Source organism: Lipotes vexillifer, unplaced genomic scaffold (genome assembly GCF_000442215.2).
Source record: "Lipotes vexillifer unplaced genomic scaffold, Lipotes_vexillifer_v1.1 scaffold626, whole genome shotgun sequence".
Taxonomy (NCBI): Eukaryota; Metazoa; Chordata; class Mammalia; order Artiodactyla; family Lipotidae; genus Lipotes; species Lipotes vexillifer.
The window spans coordinates 836,285-858,918 of record NW_006786303.1 but is presented as its reverse complement, the minus strand read 5'-3'; the positions used below and the strand labels follow the sequence as shown (position 1 = coordinate 858,918).

The following is a 22,634-nucleotide window of genomic DNA, read 5'->3' as shown; positions in this document are numbered from 1 at the left end:
TCAATTTGAGCTCGAGAAACATGTTTGTCCTTTGAAATTTGTTAACACTTAGTTTTGGTCTAGCGTATGGTCATTTTTGGTAAATGTTTTTTACTTACAAAGAATGTATTTTCTGCATTTGTTAGGTATAATGTTCTGTATGTCAGTTAGGTTGTTAATTGTAAAGTTCAAATCTGTTCCTGTTTCTTCTAGTCTGCTTGTTCCTTGTTTTGGTGTGCTTGTTCCTTTCTCCTTTACTGAGAAAGCTGTGTTAAAATCAACTTGCTAGAATCGTGGACTTCACGTAGTTCTTTGCATGTTGGCTTTATGTACCATACTCTAGTTTCTTAGTTTAAGTTTATTTAGAAAAAGTACTTTTTAATCTGTAAAATTCAGTACAATATTTTAGCAAACTGGTCTATGGGGGAAAGTCACAAATACCTTCCAAATGTAATTTGTTGAATATTAGAAGCACGTGTAGACATTTTGAAACATCTGCTTAGTGTCAACAAAGGGAATATGCATCTCTGATGTTTCTGGCAATAAGAAAGATATTACAGTATTGTAAGCTTTTGAGCTATTATCTGCCATGAGTGTTTGTTTTGAATAAGTTTCTAATTGCCTTTCATATTTGGTCCTTGATTTTGCTTAAATTTGTAGAATGCCCCAAACATGTTGAGAAAATGTTAAATTGTGGAGAAGGAAAACAAAGCCAGGGAGAAGGTTATTGCGTATGAAGTCATATAGTGTGCATTTTATATCCTAACCGTGATAATTTACTATGATAAATGGACATTTTCTATGTTTAGTCAAATTTTAAAAGAGAAGTGATTGGGGGTTATCAGTTGATATGTAACATAATTTTTCCTATTTAAAATATTAGAAAACAAGTTCCTGGTTAGGGTTTTGCACAGAATATCTGCTTTTCAGGAAAAGATACCTGACTTAGGTGTTACCAGGTGCATTCAAATTTAGAATTGCTGTGCCTTCCCGGTGAATTGCACTTTTATTGTAATGAAATATCCCACTATATTCTTATCCATATCTATATATCTATGTATCTCATGCATCAAAGTTTTCTATGGTAAAGTATAGCCACACAAGCTTTCTTTTGGTTTGTATTTTATAAAAGATATCTTTCTCCATGCTTTTATGCTGATTCTTTCTGTATCCCCATATGTCATATATATCCTCTATAATCATCTTATAATTAGGTTTTATTTTTTTTTAATCTTATTTGGATTATTTATTAGTCCATTTTTCCCCTCTGTTAGCTTGTTAGCTGTACAGGTGGCTCTTCATGTCTGTGGGTTTTGTACTCGTGGATTCATCCAACTGTAGATTGAAAATATCCAGGAAAAAAAATTCCAGAAAATTCCCAAAAGCAAAGCTTGAATTTACTGCATGCCAACAGCTATTTACATAGCATTTATATTTTATTATGTATTATAAATAATCTAAGGATGATTAAAAGTATATGAGAGGATTTGTGTGGGTTATATGCAAATGCTATGCCATTTTTATATAAGGGACTTGCGCATCCTCAGATTTTGGTATCTTCTCAGGGTCCTGGAACCAATCCCCTACAGATAACCAAGGAACGACTATATATGCTCTTACTGTCTTTCTAGTGGTTATCTCAGAGATTACCACATGCATCTTTAATGTTTTGAAGTCTAAAGTTAATGAGAACTTTTTCCATTTCCTAATCAATGAAAGTGTTTTAGAACACTTTAACTTCATTTACTACCCTTCCCAATTATGTATTGTTGTGCATTGTAATATTATAAATTCCACAAAATACGGTCATTATTTTATTTAGTCAGTATTCATTTAGAGTTACATATTTAGTCCATTCATTATATTTCATTTTTTTGGTGCATATCCAAGCTGTATCTGCAATCCCTCTTTTCCTTCTACTTGAAGAAGTCTCTTCAATGTTCCCTGGTGACAAATTTTCTGATTGTTTGGCTAAAAATGTCTCTATTTTGCCTTCATTTCTGAAGGGTATTTTTTTTTTTTTTTTTGCCAAATACAGAGTTCTATTTTGGCATTTCCCCTGTTACGAGCACTCTGAGGATATCATTTTGTTATCTTTTGGCTTCCATTATTTATTCACAGAAGCCAGCTATATCTTACTGTTACTATTAAAGTTAATATATTTTTAAATTTTTCTGGCTACTTTTAAGGTCTGTTTGTGGCTGTTTCTGTCTCTTTCTTTCTGTCCCTCCAACCTCCCCCTTTACTTTGATTTGCCTACGTTTCTTTGTATTTGTTTTGCTTGGGAGTTTGTAGATATTCTTGAATCTGTGGCTTGATGTCATTCATCAGTTTTTTAAAGTTTTAAACTATTAGGTCTTTAAATATCTTCTCTTTCTCATATGTTCTCGCCTTCCTTTCTGGGACTCCAGTTACTTGAATTTTGGATCTTTTCTTCATGTTCCATAATATTTTCACACTCTTTTCTGTATTTCCCATTCTTGTGTCTTTTTGGGCTTCAGTGTAGTGTATTTTCTTCTTTCCTATCTTCTGGGTCATTGGTTCTTTTGTCAGCTGTATCTAACCTGTTGTTAAACTCATCCATCAATTTCTCAATTTCTGTTTTTAAAATTGTATTTTTCAATTCTCTGTTTCTATGTTTTTAGTGTTGTTTGCTAAAATTCTTCATTTAAAAACATCCTTTTAACACATTAAATTATTTTAAAACTGTTTTCTGGGATTTCCTGGTTTTGCAGTGGTTAAGAATCTGCCTGCCAATGCAGGGGACACAGGTTCGAGCCCTGTTCTGGAAAGATCCCACATGCTGCGGAGCAGCTAAGGCCCGTGCACCACAACTACTGAGCCTGAGCTCTAGAGCCTGTGAGCCACAACTACTGAGCCCGTGCGCCTAGAGCCTGTGCTGTACAACAAGAGAAGCCACCACAATGAGAAGCTCGTGCACCACAGAGAGTAGGCCCCGCTTGCCACAACTAGAGAAAGCCCACGTGCAGCAACAAAAACCCAGCACAGCCAAAAAAAAAATAAATAAATAATGTTATTAAATCTGGTCAAAAGTATGGATCATTAAAAAAAATTAAAAACTTTTCTGCTAACACCATTATCTGAATCTATTATGGGTCTATTTCTGGTGCCATTTTAAAGTCTTAGTTTTCAGTCAGATCTTGATGGGTTGTTTTATTTTAGACATTTCATATGAAAAATGATAGGATAATTTGAATTTTGGAGTCTTCTTGCTGATAAGATTTACTTTTGCTAAAACCTTTTGGGAAGATTTTACTGGCATGCAGCTAGACTAATGATACTAGGTAGCCCAGATTACCTCAATATAGTCAGATTGAGAAAATTTGAAGCTATACTTCTTTCCTTTTGTGGCCTGGTCTATTTCTGGTTTACCTTTTACCTAGGGTATAGTCCTTTTGATTCCCTCCAGCTTCCCAGTGTGTTTACTGGAGCTGTTCCTCCTAGCCAGGCTCTGAATTGAATTTTCGTGTCCCCACCCAAAGAAGTGTGGAAAGCTCTGCTTAGCTTCTCAGCCTCTCAGCTAGTGTTTTAAGAATCTATGAATGATTCTAGGGGAAAACAAGTCTAATGTCTGGCCCCACCTGTTTCTTCTAGGTCCCAGCCCTGCAAATTCTCACTGTCTTGAAAGTTCTTCAGTTGTTTTAAACAGATTACTCTTTTTTTTTTTTTTGGCGGTACGTGGGCCTCTCACTGCTGTGGCCTCTCCCATTGTGGAGCACAGGCTCCGGACGCACAGGCTCAGCGGCCATGGCTCACGGGCCCAGCAGCTCTGCGGCACGTGGGATCTTCCTGGACCGGGGCACGAACCTGCGTCCCTTGCATCGGCAGGTGGGCTCTTAACCACTGTACCACCAGGGAAGCCCAAACAGATTACTTTTTGTTTTGCTTTTCTAGTGGTTCTCAGGGAAAGACAGGTTTGAAGCAACCTATTCCACCATTGTCAAAAGCAGAATGCTCAGAATTTTTCAGATTATACAGGTGCACATACCTTATAGGAGTTAACATATTATCTCTATGGTGAAATGTGTGAATATTTACGTTGCCTGCTACAGTGCAAGTTTTCATAATGGGAATTGGATGTGCTGTGATCTATTATAGAACATGATTTGGAGTAAGCCAACTTCTATTGTTTATATTGCAGTCTGTTGAGAAAACAGAAACACTCTACAGCACAGCTGCTTGTTTGATTGATTCCTACCAGTGACTAGCCATCTTTCAGTTCCTCTCATGTTTCCTGCTCATTCTTGTCATAGGGTTTTTTTTTTTTTTTTAACATCTTTATTGGGGTATAATTGCTTTACAATGTCATAGGGTTTTTGCACATGCTATTCTGTCTGCCTAATAAGTATATCTGCATACTCAGGTTTGAGTATGAAGCAGTTCTCAGTGAAGCCTGCCCTGACCCTGAATTTAGGTCAGACAAATGAACTTTTGTACAAACTCATTTATATGATGGTTTGACTGTCTGTTTTCCCCTACTAGACTCTGGACTGTGAGATCAGAAATTATGCCTTTTTTCCTTGACCATTTTATCATATGTACCTAGTTCAGTGTTTGGAAGTACCTGTTTTGCAAATAGGTGATCACTGAATAGATTATCAGTTGTTAATAGATGAGCAATTAATATTTGTATAAATAAAGAAATAACAGAATGAGTAAGGGAAGATATGTAAGAAATGCTGTGCTGATGATAATGATGGTTGTGATAAGAATTGGAAACTCACTGCTTTTGAGCAAAAGCCAGATTTATTTCAGCACTGGAGTTGCATAGTACAGTTGAAGTTTTATAGAGTTACATGTACAATATTAAAAATACTTCAAAAAATTCCCTTGAGAAATTGTTACTGTGTTATAACATTTGTCTCCCATCCCCCATCCCTCTGTAAATATTTTATTATGTAAATTTTGAAAGCACTGGGTTTTTGACACAACTGTGATTCAGAGCATGACAAGTTATATCATTGCCAGTCATTCTACTGTAGAGATAAATGGAATAAAAAATTGTTGTTTTTGAAAGATTCACAGTCTTAAAGGGAAATAATCTTGGAATTTATACAGATGTACCCACAAAATAAGGTGCTATGATTTATTCTACCAAGGGGAATTGGTCTTGGCTTCATCAGGGTGGTGACATTGAAAGTGAATCTTGGCTGATAAGGAGGAGATAATGAAATGGCTAAAGGAATAGTGTTTCATTTAGGTGCATATTATTATGAAAGTATATAATGTCTTTGTGGATTGACAAATAGTAATTTTGCTAGTGGCTGAGGCAGTTTGCAAGAAGAATTTGTAAAGGCAGATTGGGGCTACCCAGATTATTAGTTCATCCTTTTGACATGGAGGCTATCAAAAGCTTTTAAGGATATTCCATAATGTTTGAGAGTAGAAATTCTAGAGACTCCCTGAGTTCATATTATAAACTCTGCCTCTTACTAGCTGTGTGACCTTGGACACATTACTTAATAGCTCTCTGCCTTAATATCCCTATTTATAAAATGGAGATGATAATTGTAACTCAGAAGATTGAAGTTATGATTGAATGAGTTAAGGCATATTAGGTACTTAGAAAAGTGCCTGGCACATAGAAAAATCTCAGTAAGTGTTGCTCTTGTTTTGCTGTTATTATATTCATTGAGGAAAAACTCAAAGGTTATATATAATTGCACTCTTTTAGCCAGAACTAGAGGCATGAAAAGTTTCAGGAGATATTTTAAGGGTAAAATTAACAAGGCTTCAACTTGTTTACTAATTTTATGTAATGAAAAATTTCAACTAATAATGCAGTCTGTGTGCACTATAAAGGCAGGTTTGAAATTTGTATAATAACATTTTCATATAGAACTTAAATTTTCTAATTTGTGTTTTCTTTTATATCTTATAGAAAATTTCAGCTGTAGCCCTTGAACTAGAAGCTGAAATAATAGAAGCTGTGTACCATGCATTAGGGTATTGAAGAAAATTAATTTTTGAATTAAATATTTGGAATATAAGGAAGGAAAGGTGACTGAAAATGGGGCGGAAGAAAATACAAATCACACGCATAATGGATGAAAGGAACCGACAGGTAAATGAAAATTTTAATTATCTATTTAATTGGTGTAAATTTTTTTAAAAAGATGTGGCACATATATACAATGGAATATTACTCAGCCATAAAAAGAAACGAAATTGAGCTATTTGTAATGAGGTGGATAGATCTAGAGTCTGTCATACAGAGTGAAGTAAGTCAGAAAGAGAAGGACAAATACCGTATGCTAACACATATATATGGAATTTAAGAAAAAAAAAATGTTATGAAGAACCTAGGGGTAAAACAGGAATAAAGACAGAGACCTACTGGAGAACAGACTTGAGGATATGGGGAGGGGGAAGGGTGAGGTGTGTTAGGGCGAGAGAGAGACATGGACATATATATACTAACAAACGTAAGGTAGATAGCCAGTGGGAAGCAGCCGCATGGCACAGGGAAACCGGCTCGGTTCTTTGTGGCTGTCTGGAGGGGTGGGATAGGGAGGGTGGGAGGGAGGGAGACAAAGAGGGAAGAGATATGGGAACATATATATATGTATAACTGACTCACTCTGTTATAAAGCAGAAACTAACACACCATTGTAAAGCAATTATACCCCAATTAAAAAAAAAAAAAAAAAGGAGTGTAGGATAGAATGGTTGATTTTTTAAAAAAATTAATTTGAAGTCTAAATATTTTTATTTTCAGACTACATTAAAACATTTAGCAATCAAAAGCTTTTGACTTTTCATCATGTGCTTTAAAGAAACTTTTTTTCTTATTATAGAAATTATTTTTGTTAATTATAGAAAACATAAATAAGCAGAATAGGAAAAGTAAAATCACTGCAATTCCACTACTACCATCCATTGTGTAGGTTTATCATAATATATTTAGTCTTCTGTACACTTGATTATGTTTGTTAGTTTTCCATATATTGATGATTATTTTAAATTACCACCTCTGTTGTCATAATTAGGTAATACCTAAGTTAACTGTGGTTATCAGTGAATGTGTTCTGGTCAGTTAGGTTTTCTGATTCACCAACAAATAATGAGAATTTTTTTGTAACTCTTATTATTACAAATATTTCTAAGTCATTTATGTATATATCTCAGCTTTAATTGATAAAATATCATTGAACTTAATTTTCACTACAATGTTAGTAAACCCTTACAAATTCAGGATAGTTATAATGATACTGGTATATGAAGCCCAGAAGTTGTAAGAGTTTAAAGCAGGGGGTGGCAAACTATGTTCCATGGGCTGGCTGCCTATTTTTTTTTTTATATAAATAAAGCATTATTAGGACATTGCCACGCACATTTGTTTACATATTGTCTTTGGCTGCTTTCACACTAAAACCACAGAGTTGAGTAGTTGCCCCAGAGACTGTATGGCCCATAGACCTAAAATCTTTACTCCCTGGCCCTTTAAGAAAAAGTTTGCCAATCTCTTCATTTAAAGGAAGGAAGGAAAAATAATATCATAGACTATTGTAAAGGAACTACTATTGAAAGCATATGCAGAAGGGAGGGATGCTATCTCCAGAAAGGTTGCATATCAGAAGTTTCAAGAACAGCTGGTTTTTGGAAGCTTACCAGGAATAGAACAGTACTGAAGATGTGTACTGTAAAGTCTGAGTAGTAGTTCATCCAGTAATACAGATGTAATTGGAGACAAAACTCAACTGAGCAGCTGGTAAAGAAGTTAGTGGAAGTGATTAGGATTGCTGATGGACCAAACTGAAGAGGTCCCCTTGTTTCAGCTCATGAAGATTCCTTAGCTAAAGTGTTAAGGCTCACACAGTATGATTCGTTATGAAGGTTGATAAAATAGTGAAGACTGATCAAATAATCATACCATCATTCCAAAGGAATGATTCTAGCAAGATTGCAAGTAAATTTCCCTTCATGGGGACCTGTTTCATGATCATGTGCAGCATAAATGTAAAATAGGATTTATTGGGGAATAACGTACAAGCAGAGGAGCAACTAAGATCCCTTCAGCTCTCGGTATCCCATACAGAGTCATGTTTAAATTGAGCATAGATAGACTAGAACTGCTAGTGGAAAGGACTCCACATGTTTAGAGGGAAAGGACAACTAGGAATATGTAAGTGACTGTGTAATGGGAACTTTTTAAGTTAAGGAAATGACCTGGTTAAAAAAATGGAGACTGCCACTATATCTCAGCAACTAGAAATAGACTATTCCTGTGTTGAATTTACCTGCTAAGTCAGCTTCTTGCCAAGCTGCCAAATGGGACAAGGGTATCTGAATTTCTCCTCAGATGATTTTGGCAAAAAAAATGCAGAAAAGATAAAAAAGACGTAGTTGGGTAGTTTATTTTTAAGGTTAGATTAGGAACAATTTGTCATAAACTAAAAGGGTATCTTAATTTTACTGATTTTGGAATTTGTGGATTCTGAGTTAAAAGTTTCATTATTCTTGCATTAAAGAGGAAAAATCGTTCCCATGCAGAAGAGATGTCATTTATTTCATCCACATTTGAATACCTACTTTATCTGAGATACTGCTAGGCACTGGGAACTCATTAAATACATTTAAGTGTATTGCAAATAGAAGTAAGCTTAGGTAATAGGAGTGTTTATGGAAGAAACCACCAACCTCTGATGGTGGGGTAGTTCAGGGAGCAGTTACTGAAGGAGGTAATAGCAAATAGAGTTTTGAATTACTAGAGTTTTTGAGCTAGTAAGTTAAATAACACACTTAAAGTCATTGGAACATCACGTGTTCTTTTGTGCAACATTATGTTTGTGAAATTCATCATTGTTGTTGCATGGAGGTGTACTTTATACATTTTCATTGATGTATAATATTCCATTGTGTGACTAGAACACAATGTATATATTTATTCTCTTGTAAATAGGCTTTGGGATTTTAGATCTACTATTCATTTGGAGTTTGTTTTTGTGTGTGGTTTGAGTTGTAGGGGTCAAAATTTGATATTTTTCAGATGGATTTTCACTTGACCCAGTGCAATTTATTGCAAAAACCATACCAAGAAAGCAGAAAAGAACACATGCTCTTCATAAAAAACTCAACAACAGGCATAATTAATCTATGATGCTAGAAGTTAGGTTAATGATCTTCCTTGGGACAAGGTGATAATGACTTGGAGACAGGACAAAAGAGTGTTTCTGGGGTGGTGCACTGGTGTATACTAGATTTAAGGCCATATTCTTTCTTTGAAAATTCACTGAGCCACACACACAGGATTTGTGAGCTTTCCTTTATGTTATGCTTTAGTACAAAGTTTACATTTTAAAAAGAACTAGACCAAGAAGAACAAACACACAGTTTCATCAGAAGCTTCTAAGTGGAAGTGAAGTCTTTCATCCCTCTAAAATTTTGGCATCTTCAGTCCGTTTTGCTTCAGCAGCTTTCTCATGTCTTAGAACAGGTATTTGGTGTATTTCACTCTTTTTGTAGTTGATCTCAGTGGGTTCTTTGGTCTTCCATCAGTCACTCCATTTTACTTAGAGACAGACATCCTCTTATACTTTAAATAAAAAATGAAATAGAGTTAAAAAAAATTATTTTAAGGCAGAATGCAGAGAACAAACAATACTCAAACACTGTTACTTTCATTATCCAGAAGTAGTGTATGTCAATTCTGACATATTTGCTGCAGATACCTTTCCTTGTAAAAGAAAAAAATTAAAAATTTACTGTCCTCTATCATTTTTCCTAGTCACATTCCTCTTTGCTTCCCCAAAGTAACCCCCATCATGGATTTAATTTGTATTTTCTTTATTACTTAAGCACATATTACTGAATATTGTTTCAACATGGTTTAAAAATTTTACATAATAGCATTATTATCTGCACATGCTTTTTCACTAAATGTAGTGTTTTGGAGAGTTGTCTGTGTAATTCGTTTAGTACAACTAGTTCGTAGGAAAGAATATACCTCAATTCATTTATCAGTACTTCTATCAAAGAACATTTAGGTTGTTCCAGTTTTTTAGAAATTTTGCTGCGTATGTTATGTTAGAAATGATGCTAAAGCTACATCTGTGGACATGTCTCTGTGATAAATATCTAGAGGAGTTGCTGGGTTGAGTATGTCTGTCATAGCTTTATTGTGTGGTTTTCAAGTTGCTTTCCAAAGTGGTTGTACCAGATACACTATAGTAATTTATGAAAATTTCTTTTTCCTATACACTTTGCCTTTCTCCTTCCTTTCTTCCTTTCTCTCTCACTTTATTTTTTCATTTTTTTAAATATATTTTTTGGTCTAATGAAGGTGAAATGTTACCTGTTTTTGTGATTTTTTGCTGGATTGTTGATTTTTTTCTTAAAAGTTCTTTATATATTTTAGATATTAATTCTGTATGTACTTAATCTGTTTCAGATAGTATCTTTCAGTCTTTACCAAAACACTTTATAAACACTTTAATGATAGAACTTATTACAGTGTTTTATAGTAGTTTATATTGCCTTTACCAATAGATTGTGAACACTTTAAAATGTGTTAAGGCTTGCTTAATTTCCTAAATCATGATCAAGTTTTGGTAAATGTTCCAAGTGGATTTGAGATAAATGTGTATTCTTTTAATTGTTGGATGCAGGATTCTACATATGTCTGTTCAGTCTCATTTTGTGTTCACATTATCTGTATTCTTTGTGTTTTTTTTATGTATTTGGTTTTGGCTCATTGAGACCTGTCAGTAATTGCACTTACCACAATGATGGATTTGTCAATTTCTCTTTATATTTTATTAGCTTAATACATATTGTTTTATATATTTGGGGAATATTTCATTAGGCTCATACATATTTAGAATTGTTATATCTTCTTGGTGAATTTTTTTAATACATACTGACTTTTTCTGTCCTCAGGAAGGCATGTCTGTCTTAAATCTACTTAAATCTACTGTCTCACATTAATATAGCTACATCTTTCTTTTGTATTTGGGGAATATTTCATTAGGCTCATACATATTTAGAATTGTTATATCTTCTTGGTGAATTTTTTTAATACATACTGACTTTTTCTGTCCTCAGGAAGGCATGTCTGTCTTAAATCTACTTAAATCTACTGTCTCACATTAATATAGCTACATCTTTCTTTTGGCTGGTATTTTCCTGATAGGTCTAGTTCTCTACATTTACATTCAACCTGTGTCTCTATGCTTTAGGTATATCTTTTGTAAATAGTATATGGCTGGATTTTGTTTTTTACCTAGTCTGATAATATATCTTGACTCTCCATTTTACGTGGATCTTATTCTTTGTCATCCTTTGTATATATATTTGGACTGGTTTATACCATCTTAGTTGATTATTTCAATTTACTATGAGAACCTGATAAATAGAGGTCCTGGAGGTAAAACTCACAAAAGTGTAGGTATGCCCTCCCAAGACTGGGTCCCCCTAGAGTTCTTAAGTTTTATACTTGTCCACAGTGATCCTCCAGCAACTCATCAATTACAGTTAAGATTTTCCTACCCCTGTACTGGTTCCTCTGGAGGTTTCTGCTCATGGCTCTGGTAATTTATGATTTGTAGTATCTGCCTGTCTGTCTCCAGTTTGGGAGGTAGAAGTTGCCCTCGGACCTCAACTCTCTGAGGGATCTAAGAAGAGTTGTTGATTTTTCAGTTTGTTCAGCTTTTTACTTGTTGTTAACACAGAGTGGCGACTTCCATGAATGTTAAGTGCTGGAGCAGAAACTCAGAGTCTCTCCTGGACTTTTAAATTCAACAATGAAATAAAGTGTGTCTAAATATATATGATGTGAAAATCTTTACAGGTACTTGGGATTTAAAACATAGAAGGTCTTTTAGAGATGGTACAGTTCAACCTTCTTGAATTCAGAGAATTATATTAGTCCCAGATTTTACACAAAATCAGGAAAGCTGGTTAGGTTAAAACCAAATGTGTCTCAGTTTATAGAGGCACTGAATTTTGTAGTCTAGCCCTTTAGTCCTATTCTTTTTCTTTATAGTTATTACAGTACTGGAATAAAACAACATTTAAAAATAAAATTTATGGAACTTCCCTGGTGGTCCAGTTCAGAATCCGCCTTCTAATGCAGGGCACGTGGGTTTGATCCCTGGTCGGGGAACTAAGATCCCACCTGCTGCGGGGCAACTAAGCCTGCACACTCTAGAGCGTGCATGCTACAACTAGAGAGCCTGCGTGCCACAACTAAGACCCAATGCAGCCAAATAAATAAACATTAAAAAAAAATTTTTAATAAAAGTAAAATTTATGTTTATTTTGCCTGATACTGAAATAGCTTTATTAATACTGATATTTTTAAAATTTCATAATATTTAAAATAAAATGAAATTAAATATTTAATATGTTTCAAGTAAAAAAATTTTTAAGCCTGTTGCAAAACAAAGATTCAAATTTATAGGAGGAATTCTTAGTAATTAAAGGAATGGTGGCTGTATTAATCCTGACTCTTCCAACATAATTTCTTCAAAAATAGATATAGAAAAACAAGAACAAATAAAAGTACATAAAACCTACAATCTTGGCACAACTAGAAGGCAAAGCATATCTAAATTTTACATTACCTCCAAGTAGAAAATTATTACCAAGTCACAGTGTGCTGTTTCTTGAACTTCTACTGTAAGTCTTTGAGGTGAGCAAGCATACATCAGGAAAAAGTATGTGGAAAGGAGAAGAGGAAACCTTGTAGCTGTCTTAAGATTGATTTGAAATCACTACCAAAAAGAGGAATTCTACCCTAAGCCCAAAAATTCTGAAAAATACTATTTGTAGGTCAGAAGAGACCACAGGTAAAGAAAGAACTTAAATGTATGTAGTGCTCAAGGAAGTATTATATATAGTCTTGAAAAGGTAACTATTTGAGGGAGAAGAGGGTAAAAAGGAAGGCAGAGGTACTCTTTGGAGAATGCTAGTTGAATGGAAATGAGTATATGGATATATACAAATGGATATATGTATATATCCTTCAAGACAAAAGAATATGCAAATATATATAAATATATATATATTTATCAAAGGGCACAAAGCTCTTCTCCCCACTGCCAGTACCCCCCTCCAAAAGCCTTCCATTAAAGGGACCATACTTAACTCCTTTAGAAGGAGAGGTGCTCTTGAACTAAGAATATTTTAAACCACTCCCCACTGTTTGTTCTTTCCATAGAAATTCAGTGATGCAAGCAGTATTCTCCTATATATACTATTATAAAGAAGAAAACTAAATGATATTTCCTACTATTTGGGTGATAAGATTGTTCCCCCAACAATGAAAAAGTGGGAAAAAACTGCTATATGACTTTCCAACCTGCAATAAATTGCCTTAAACAAGTATTTAGGAATGTTACAGACAAAAAAATCATGATTCAGAATTTTGAAATACTAAGAATGGAAGTGGATTTTTTTTTAAAGCATGGATGAAACAGAAAGTGATTGAACTCCAGAAAAAAAAAAAGATAAAGTCATATCAAAACAAAGACTAAATTACAAAGTGGCCAAGGAATAATAGATTCAAATGAAACCTTAATGTTGATTGAAGGAAGGCAGGGAAACAACTAAATGAATGAAAATGAGATAAGTAATTTCAAAGGGTTTGAGAGAAGTGGTTGCAAAGGGAGATAGATAAAGAAGATCGAACTTATGTATAATTGCAGTCCCTGAAGAAGAAAAATGAAACCATAGGACTAATATTTAAACTATAATTAAAGTTTTCATAAATAAGAGAGAAAGTAAGATGCCAAGGATTAGGTGGACCTGCAGAGATCAACTCTGATACATATCCTACTGAAACTATTGGATTTTAAGATTAAAAAAAAAAAATCAGGGCTTCTAGGTATAAAACAACAACAAATTTATAAGTGCAGAGAATTAGACTGGCATCGAATTTTTAAAATCGAGATAATAAAGCACAAGGCAACAGTAGAGCAGCATTTTCAAAAAATGCAGGGAAAAAAGTCTGAAGCAAAGATTTCATTTGCAGTCAAGCTGTATTCAAATACAAAGATTATAAAAGCAAGTTTTAAACATACTAGAGCTCAGGGAATTCTGTACTTATGAGCTGTTAGTGTACAATCTAGTAGAGGATAAGCTTCATACAACTGAGAGATGTCTGAGGAAATAAGCAAAAAAATACATGATCAACATTTAATATACTTAACTATAGATTTTAGCCTAAAACAACAATGGGGGCAGGGGTGGAAGAATAATGTGTTATACATTATTTATTATATGTTATTTTAGGAAAGAGGAAAGTAGAATAAGCACACTGGTTATTGTTTAGGCAATAGGTGGGAGTTAAAGAATATCATTAACATTTGACACATCAAATAGTGAAAGATTAAACATGAAAACAGGAGACCAAGGGCGTTTTTAAAAGCTGTAACTACAAAGGTAACCACTGGAACAAAAATGCTAATCTTTGTTAAATTTTTTTAAAATAAAGGAGCAAAGAAAACACCTCATTCAGAGAGAGGACAAAAAATAAGAAATATGCATAATATGTATAAGCAGTAAATATTTATTAAAGTATGAAAATGACAGTGAAATCTCTAAGCATTATCAGTCATATCAATAAATGTGAATGGGACTGACTCTTTATTAAAAGAAAAAACATTTCCAGTTTAGTTCACAAGCTCCAAATATAGGCAAAAAGAGACACACCTAAAATGGAATAATAAGAAAGACTAAAGGTAAAGGTATGGGAAAAGGTATACCAGACAAATGAAAACAATGAGAAAACAGGTTATAATCCTGATATTAGATGATGTAGGTTTGTAGACGGAAAAGCATTAAATGGGGCAAAGAAAGATACTTTTCAGCGCTGAAAGCTGTAATTCACCTTGAAGATGTAAGAATTAGGAATAATGGTATACTAAACACTACCTTTATCAAGCAGAAACTTAAAGAGATACAAAGAAACATAAATGGAAACAAACTAGTAATAAGATACTTAAACATAGTAGTCTTAGTATGAAATAGATCAAATGGACAAAAAATAATTGATGGTAAACCAGATCTAAACAGCATAATCAATAAAATTGACTTTAAGTGATATGTTGAACACTACACTTAGAAAATAGAGTATATAAGGGTACATAGAGCATTCACCAACATTAATCATATATTACCTAACCAAAGAAACACCAGTAAATTCAATAAAGGAGACTATTACAAACATACGCCGATTACCATATAGTAAAACTAGAAATTTATTTTGTTTAATGGTTTTTTTGAAAGCTAATTCTACATAAGAATTTCTTTTTTGAAAAGTTTGATGCCAGTCTAACAACTTCTGGGTAAAAAGGGAAATATATAACTAAAATAACATAATTTCTAAAAAAAAAGAAAATAGTACACATCCATATTTATGGAATATATTTAATGTAGGAATCAGAAGAAAATTCATAGCCCTAAATATTGTTATTAATGAAAGTATAGTAAGGCTGTGAAGAAGTAGGCAGTTCTGTGCATTGCAGATGGGAATACAGATTAGTATAGCCATTTGAGGGGACGGTATTTGACGATATCTTACCAAAATTATGTATGCATTTATCTCTTGACCCAGTCCTTCAGAGTATCGATAAAAGAACTGTCTTTTGTTTCTAGATGGTAGGTTTGTTTTTAATAGTGTGGCTTAGCAATTTTAAAACTACTTAAAGTGTAATCTAAGATTGAGCAAATAAGTAAGTGTATTGTGGATAATGGGAGCTGGGTTTCTTACTGTCAGAGAAGGGAGTTGGAGCTATGGAACTGGAGAAGCCTGTGGTAAACCCTATGACGTAGAATTAGAATTGGAAGTACCATGGATTTTAATATATTTTGATAAAAATAGAAACAGATATTGAAGTGTGTTTGTGTATGTGTGTACATATACATATTTCCTAGTTCTGTCTGTTGAGAGGACCTAGAAACAGTGACACCCGAGTAACTTAGCCTCCATATCTTAGTTTCTAAATACAGTTCTCTACCAAAGGAATCAGAGCTTCCTGGTGAAATGGCTGATTCTAGGGCTGGGGCAGGGAAAGAACAGGAAGAGCCTGGAACATTTGACTGTGCCAGGAAGTTCAAAGAATACTGGGAGCATGTCAAATGGACACAGGAAGCCGACATAGAGGATCTCTCACTGCTGAAATAAAAGACAATTTGAACATCAGAATGAGTAAAGATACGAATGAATTATAACCCATAGAATAAAATAAGAATCCATGAGTTGTTGCTGACATAAATGAATGAATGAATGAAGGGAAAGGAAAACTCTCACAGTAAAATGCCAGTTAGTAAATGTAGATAGAAAATGTAATAGAATTAGAAAATTCCCATTTGACGACCATCATGGTAATAATTTTTCAGGCAGTATTCATCAGTGGATGCAAATATCAGTTTGTTAAAGTTTGATGAGAAAACAATATTTTCATAGAGATCTTCACAATATACTTAACTAATTACAGGGGGAAAATAGTAGCTTTGCTGGGGGGAAAAACTGGCAGACACTACCTTAATCAAGCTAACAATACTATTTAGGGGGTAAATAGATACGTGGATTTTCATGGGATGTATTGAGGACACATTGCTTCTAAACTATTCCTGTCCAAAATGTACAATCTGAATATAATCAGAAAGAAACAAGACAAAGCGAAATTGAGATACATACCACAATGTAAATGACCTGTATTCTGCAAAAGTGCCAAGGTCCTGAAAAACAAAGACTGAGAAAGTGTTTCAGATTAAACAGGATGCAGTTAAATGCAGCATATGATCCTGGATTGGATTCTGTGCTAGAGGGAGAAAAAAAAACAAACCATTTTTTTTCCCCTATGAAGGAAATTAGTGGGAAAATTGAGAAATTTGAATAAGGTTTATATATTAGATAATAGTGCTGTATCTCCATGTTGATTTTTTATTTTGATAATTATATTTGTCCTTGCTTTTAAGACAGTATTTAGGGGCAAAGGGACCTTATATCCTGCAGCTTAGTCCAGAGCATTCAGAGAAAAAGTTATGTGTGTTTAGAGAATGCAAATGTGGTAAAATGTTAACAGGTAATTTGGTGGAAGGATATTTGAAAGTTTTGTACTACTTTTTTTTTAAACACCTTTATTAGAGTTTGCTTTACAATGGTGTGTTAGTTACTGCTTTATAACAAAGTGAATCAGCTCTACATATACATGTATCCCCATATCTCCTCCCTTGTACTACTTTTTGAAACTTCTCTGTATGTTTGAAATTATTTCAAAATATAAAAGGATGACAAATTTATAAGAATACAAAGTTAATTTTATATTACTATTGTTATAAATTGTTAGCAATAAACCAGAGTGTTTAAAAATACTTAAGCACATAGATAAAATAAAAAGATTTAATTTATAAAGCTTGAAAGTAAAATATTAAGATTGTAGTTTTCACTGTTATATCTTTGGCTTCACTGTTGAAACGTAAGTGTATTTTGTGCAAATCTCTAGTTGCTGAAAAAACTCTTTTTGATCTTACTCTAGTTGGAGTAAGCTGGAGGAATGGAGGAGAGGAGGTTGTTATAAGCTAGGTCTCCTCCACTAACTCCATCCTTCATCTTCAACTCCTTCTAATAGATGACTTCAGAGAAATATTTTGTATAAGTATTTTTGGAAAGGACAACAGGGTTTGTCCTAATTTTACTGTTAGTGAACTTAAGTTTTTGTTTTAGAGAATTTTCTTCAGACATGCTTATTAGATATTCTGAAGCAGTATTGCCTGTCTCATGTCTTGTTCATATCTCACTTATTTTGAAAGTCTTTGACTAAAGTAGGAATTATTCTTGCAATAAATGCTTTCCTTTGCTGATTGTCATTTTCTTCAGTTACTAGGAGTAAGGTAAAACGTTTTCTAACTGCACCTTTGCTGAATTCAAATTTTTAATGCAGCAAGTACTGTGGGTGCATCTCAAAAATATAAATGATTTTGATTTCATTGTTTTAAAATAGTATGTTTTAATAGTAGTATTCTTATATTCACTATATTCTTACAATGGTATAATAACTGCCAAGATTTTGAAGAACAGTAATACAATCAATTTATAAAAATTTAAAACTTTTAAATGACAGATGATATGTAAACAAAGGTAATATATAATTGAGAAATTTGGAAAAGTATAAAACATGGTTAATATACCTGTACAAGGAGCTCTCAGACAAATAATAAACAATTTATAAAATAAGAAAATGATCAAAATATGGGCAGCTTAGAACAAGCGAATCTCAAATGGCAACAAATATAAAAAAGAGATTTTTAATCACTGCTAGTTAGGAAAATTCATATTACAGAAATGAGATTTTTATTTTGCACCTAGCAAAAGAGTAGTAACATTTATATGAAAAAATTATGAAATTATTCAAAAGAGTACCTTAGAACTATGCCATTTGACTTAGAGACATATCCACAAGGTGTAGTTAAATGAGTAAAACAAAATAAAACTGACAAGTGTCCCAGTTTTGTAAAATGCTGACAAGATCTCTCGTATGTGTATACATCTAAATGTGTATATGATTATATTGTCTTATACAAAAGTGTGGAATGAAAAATACTAAGTTGAAAATGTGTGTTAAGAAGTTTATGTTGGTGCAAGGGAAAATAGGGAGGCAAGCAAAACACATTATATTCCATATATACATTCATATAAAGTCATATATTTGTGTATTGTAAGGACTTGTTTAAAAGATTAAATAAAGATGAGAGATTTATTTTTAAAAGGAGAGGGAAGGAACCATTAGAAAGATATGGTGTGAAAGTGTTCCACAGAGAGGGAAGATTGCAAAGTTCCTAAGGTGGAAAGGAGCTTCTGGTTAAGGAAAACACATGCACATGTATACACACGCACACGCCAGTGCAGCATAATGGGTGTAAGAGAGAGTGATGAGAAATAAGGTCACATAGTTTGAGACCAGATCATTTATTCTGTTTCCTTAATGAGTTTGGTTATTACTTTCAGTGCAGTGAAAAACTCTAAACTCCTACTTACACATTTTGATTTATGTTTCAGATATATCACTCTGTCAGGTATGTGGCAAATATACTGTGGGGTACAATAAGTAAAGCAGGAAATCTAATAAGAAGCAGCCGCATAGCACAGGGAGATCAGCTCTGTGCTTTGTGACCACCTGGATGGGTGGGATAGGGAGGGTGGGAGGGAGGGAGACTCAAGAGGGAGGAGATATGGGAACATATATATATGTATAACTGATTCATTTTGTTATAAAGCAGAAACTAACACATCATTGTAAAGCAATTATAATCCAATAAAGATGTAAAATAATAATAAGGTGATTATATAAATAATACACATGAGAGATTATGTAACTTAACCTAGGGCGATATAGTGGTGTAGATAGAAGTGGATAGATTTGAGATATGTTTTAGAGGTGGAGCTTAAACAATTTGCTGAAGGATTGGTAGGGTAGATTATTGTGATAAGAGGGATCAAGGATAACTCTTAGATATTATTTGGTTTTGTTTGAATGGATGACGATTCCATTTGCTGAAATGGAGAAGACTGTGGAAAGAGCATATTTGTTGCTTTTAAAATCATGAGGCTGGCTGCAATTACCTAGCAAGGACTGTGGGGGTAAAGAGGAGAAGGGAGCCCAAGTCTAAAGCTCACAGGCACTTCAGTGGGTAGAGGCTGAGCAGAGGAAGAGGATATAGCTCTAAAAGCTGAGAGGAAGCAGTCGCTGAAGTAGAAGGAACACCAGGACAGTGTTGTGCCATAAAAAACTGGAAAAGAAAATGTTTGAAGAGTGAGAATATGGTCAGCTTTGTCAAACGAGATGTATATTAAGGTAACAAAAACAAATGACCTTGACTTTAATCACATAAATTGAAGGTCCCTGTAATGATATTGACAAGTCTTAGTGGAATCTGGGGACTGAATGTCTGATTGCAGTAAGGTTGAGGAGAGAATAGGTGATGAGAAGTTAGAGGCACCAACTATAGACGTTTCTTTCAAACATTTTTACTCTGAAGTAGAACAGAAAGAGGGGTGAAGAGAAGGGGTGGTAACTGAAGGGGCAGCGTGGAGTCAAAGGAGATGCTAGAGCATGTTTCTAAGCTTGTGGTTTTTGATAGGAGGGAAACCATGATGAGGGAAGAGAGTGTAACATATGGAAAGGAATAGGAACAGAGATGTCAATAATGACAGCAGAGAAGGGAGAGTGTGGAAAAGTACAGATGAAACAATTGAATTGATAGATTTGGTGATGGGAAGTAAGATAGTTGCTGCTGATTTCTGTTTTCTCAATGGTTTGAGGCAAGGTTATCAGTGGAGAGTTGATTTGAGGGAGAGAAGGTAGGAAGTAGCTGACCTGGAGAATGGGATAATGGGACAAATAAGCCAAGTTATAATGTCAGGCAATGTTAAGTGTTAGTTGAGATTTGTGGTCATCAGTTTAGAAACACAAGGGGGATGTGGGTGTGAGTGTGCACACACACTTAATATTCCCAGTAATTGTCAGCTACTTGCATAAAGATAAAGGGATAATTGGGTAAACGTATGGGGGGTCAATACTTGGTTGGAGCTGTGCTAAGCAAGTATGTTAATGAGAGAAGAGTAGAAGAGCAAAAGAGTGAAAAATAGTGATGGACCATGGCATCTAAAGAGAGAAGAAAGGGCATGAGAATATGTAGATAGTAACAAAGTGGTGAGGTAAATGGATTGGAGGACTTGATGAAAGTTAAAGAATTTCTGGAGAGATAATACAAAATAGGAGAGTTGCATAGAAGGCAAAGTGGAATACGTGAAATTGAGATTTTGGAAGTGATGTGATTATTGTTTATGGCAGAGTTAAGGTATGGCAGTAGGAGTGCTTGACATGTGGTGGTGGTTGATCATTTTGGAGGTTGGGAGATAAAGGAACTGAGAGGCTAAGGTATTTGCACTAATTTTTTACACAGATGCTGAAGTCACCAGAGATAAGAGCAGGATTAGAATGAGAAGTAGTTATGTGATACTTATCAGTGCATGAGGGAGAGGGAGAGTGACCAGGGGTCACCACAAAGAGTTTTTGGGTGGTATAAATTTCATGGCTTGAGCTTCAGAATATCTGGGGTTTTTAGAGAAGAAGAAAGGAAAATTGAGGAGAGAATGGGGAGCAAAAAGGACATATCTTCCAGACCCTTGAGTACAGGAGATGTAGTATTTAAAAACAAACTAATTAGTCTCTATTTGAGAGGGCTTCAGGTGACATGTTTCAGTTAGAGAAAGAAATATTCAAAGAAGAATTTGAGGACATTGGGGAATTTGCTGATCTAGACTGAATTTCAGTGGGTGCAGTAGAAGAGCTTGGGAAGGAGGAGAAGTATAAATTAGATTAGTGGATGTACTTTGTTGTTTAGGGATTAAAGTCTGAGTAATGAATACTTGAGGTGGGACTTGGTTTTCTCATGCCATTTCAAGCTGGATGATAAGGGGCCACTGATCAACTGTTTCCTTCTCTGGTTCTTTGCCCACTGCAGCAGAGTGGCAACCAAGGATAAAGGAAGCCTCCTCAGGAGACTGTTCTATTAGAGCCCTTGGAGGTACAGGATATATGTAGGATTGTAGGCCTTTGGCAAATTGGGGAAGAAGACTCATGTGGAGTATGAAGCTAGGAACCTTTTTCAGCCTTGAAATCAGACTCAGTGTTAAAAGAGAACTCATCTTCAGGTAGCCTGTATTCAAGTACTACTAATAACTTGTAATAAAAATATACTTCCTTTTTTTTGGATTGTCTAGGTCACTTTTACAAAGAGAAAGTTTGGATTAATGAAGAAAGCCTATGAACTTAGTGTGCTCTGTGACTGTGAAATAGCACTCATCATTTTCAACAGCTCTAACAAACTGTTTCAGTATGCCAGCACTGATATGGACAAAGTTCTTCTCAAGTATACAGAATATAATGAACCTCATGAAAGCAGAACCAACTCGGATATTGTTGAGGTAACATATATCTAGTAATGCCTGCATTGTAGATGATAATTAAATCTTGATTTAATAACTTTCAGGTTGCTTTTTATATTCAAAATATAAATCGGTTATAGATATAGCTTTTCTCTGAATTGTTTCTTAGAAGGGTCTAATTATTGCTATATGATGACCCATTTGTGTTATAAGCATATCCTAATCATTGAGAAAAAATAAACTAGGCTGTTGTACTATATACATCAGTATAATCTAACATTTCATCTGATTACTTATTTTGTATGACTTTTTAAATTAATATTATAAGAAACTATATCACTTTAGAGACAGTATGAAGTTATAGTTTTAACATGTCTTAATTATTTCATTACCTCAGTGACTACCCACAACTTTAAACACTAATGAAATGGAAGGAAATGATGTAAATATTATTTCTGTTTTGTTAATAGTGCTTTGGTTGTGGAGGGAGGATTGCCTCATTTTTTAAAATCTGTTGCCCTTTGGTATCTCTCATAGTTCTACCAACCTAATTAAGTGAAAATAAGAAAAGGAGTTTTTTAGAATGATTTCAGTCTATTCAGAAAGTGTTTTAAGACAAAACCTTCAAAAAGGAGAACCAATATACTTTCCCCTTCAACTATTTTCTGTTGCAAAACTCTTATAAAAGATAACTTTCTATTTATATTTCTAATAACATTTTTTTTTTTTTTTTTTTTTT

The 22,634-nt window shown here is 34.1% G+C and overlaps 1 protein-coding gene across 6 annotated transcripts in view; it reads left to right on the top strand.

The window, feature by feature from the left end:
• Positions 1-5,863: 5,863 nt before the first annotated feature.
• The window catches only part of MEF2A (myocyte enhancer factor 2A), a 91,835-nt gene continuing 75,064 nt past the window's right edge, over positions 5,864-22,634 (top strand). For 2 of the 6 annotated variants that reach the window (XM_007458465.1, XM_007458466.1), the window contains exons 1-2: positions 5,864-6,064; positions 21,731-21,934. In XM_007458465.1, coding sequence (XP_007458527.1) covers positions 6,011-6,064; positions 21,731-21,934 — 258 coding nt within the window. In that variant the 5' untranslated portion in view covers positions 5,864-6,010. The remainder of the gene's footprint in view (positions 6,065-21,730; positions 21,935-22,634) is intronic. The other 4 variants (XM_007458463.1, XM_007458464.1, XM_007458467.1 and 1 more) reach the window with 4 other exon arrangements.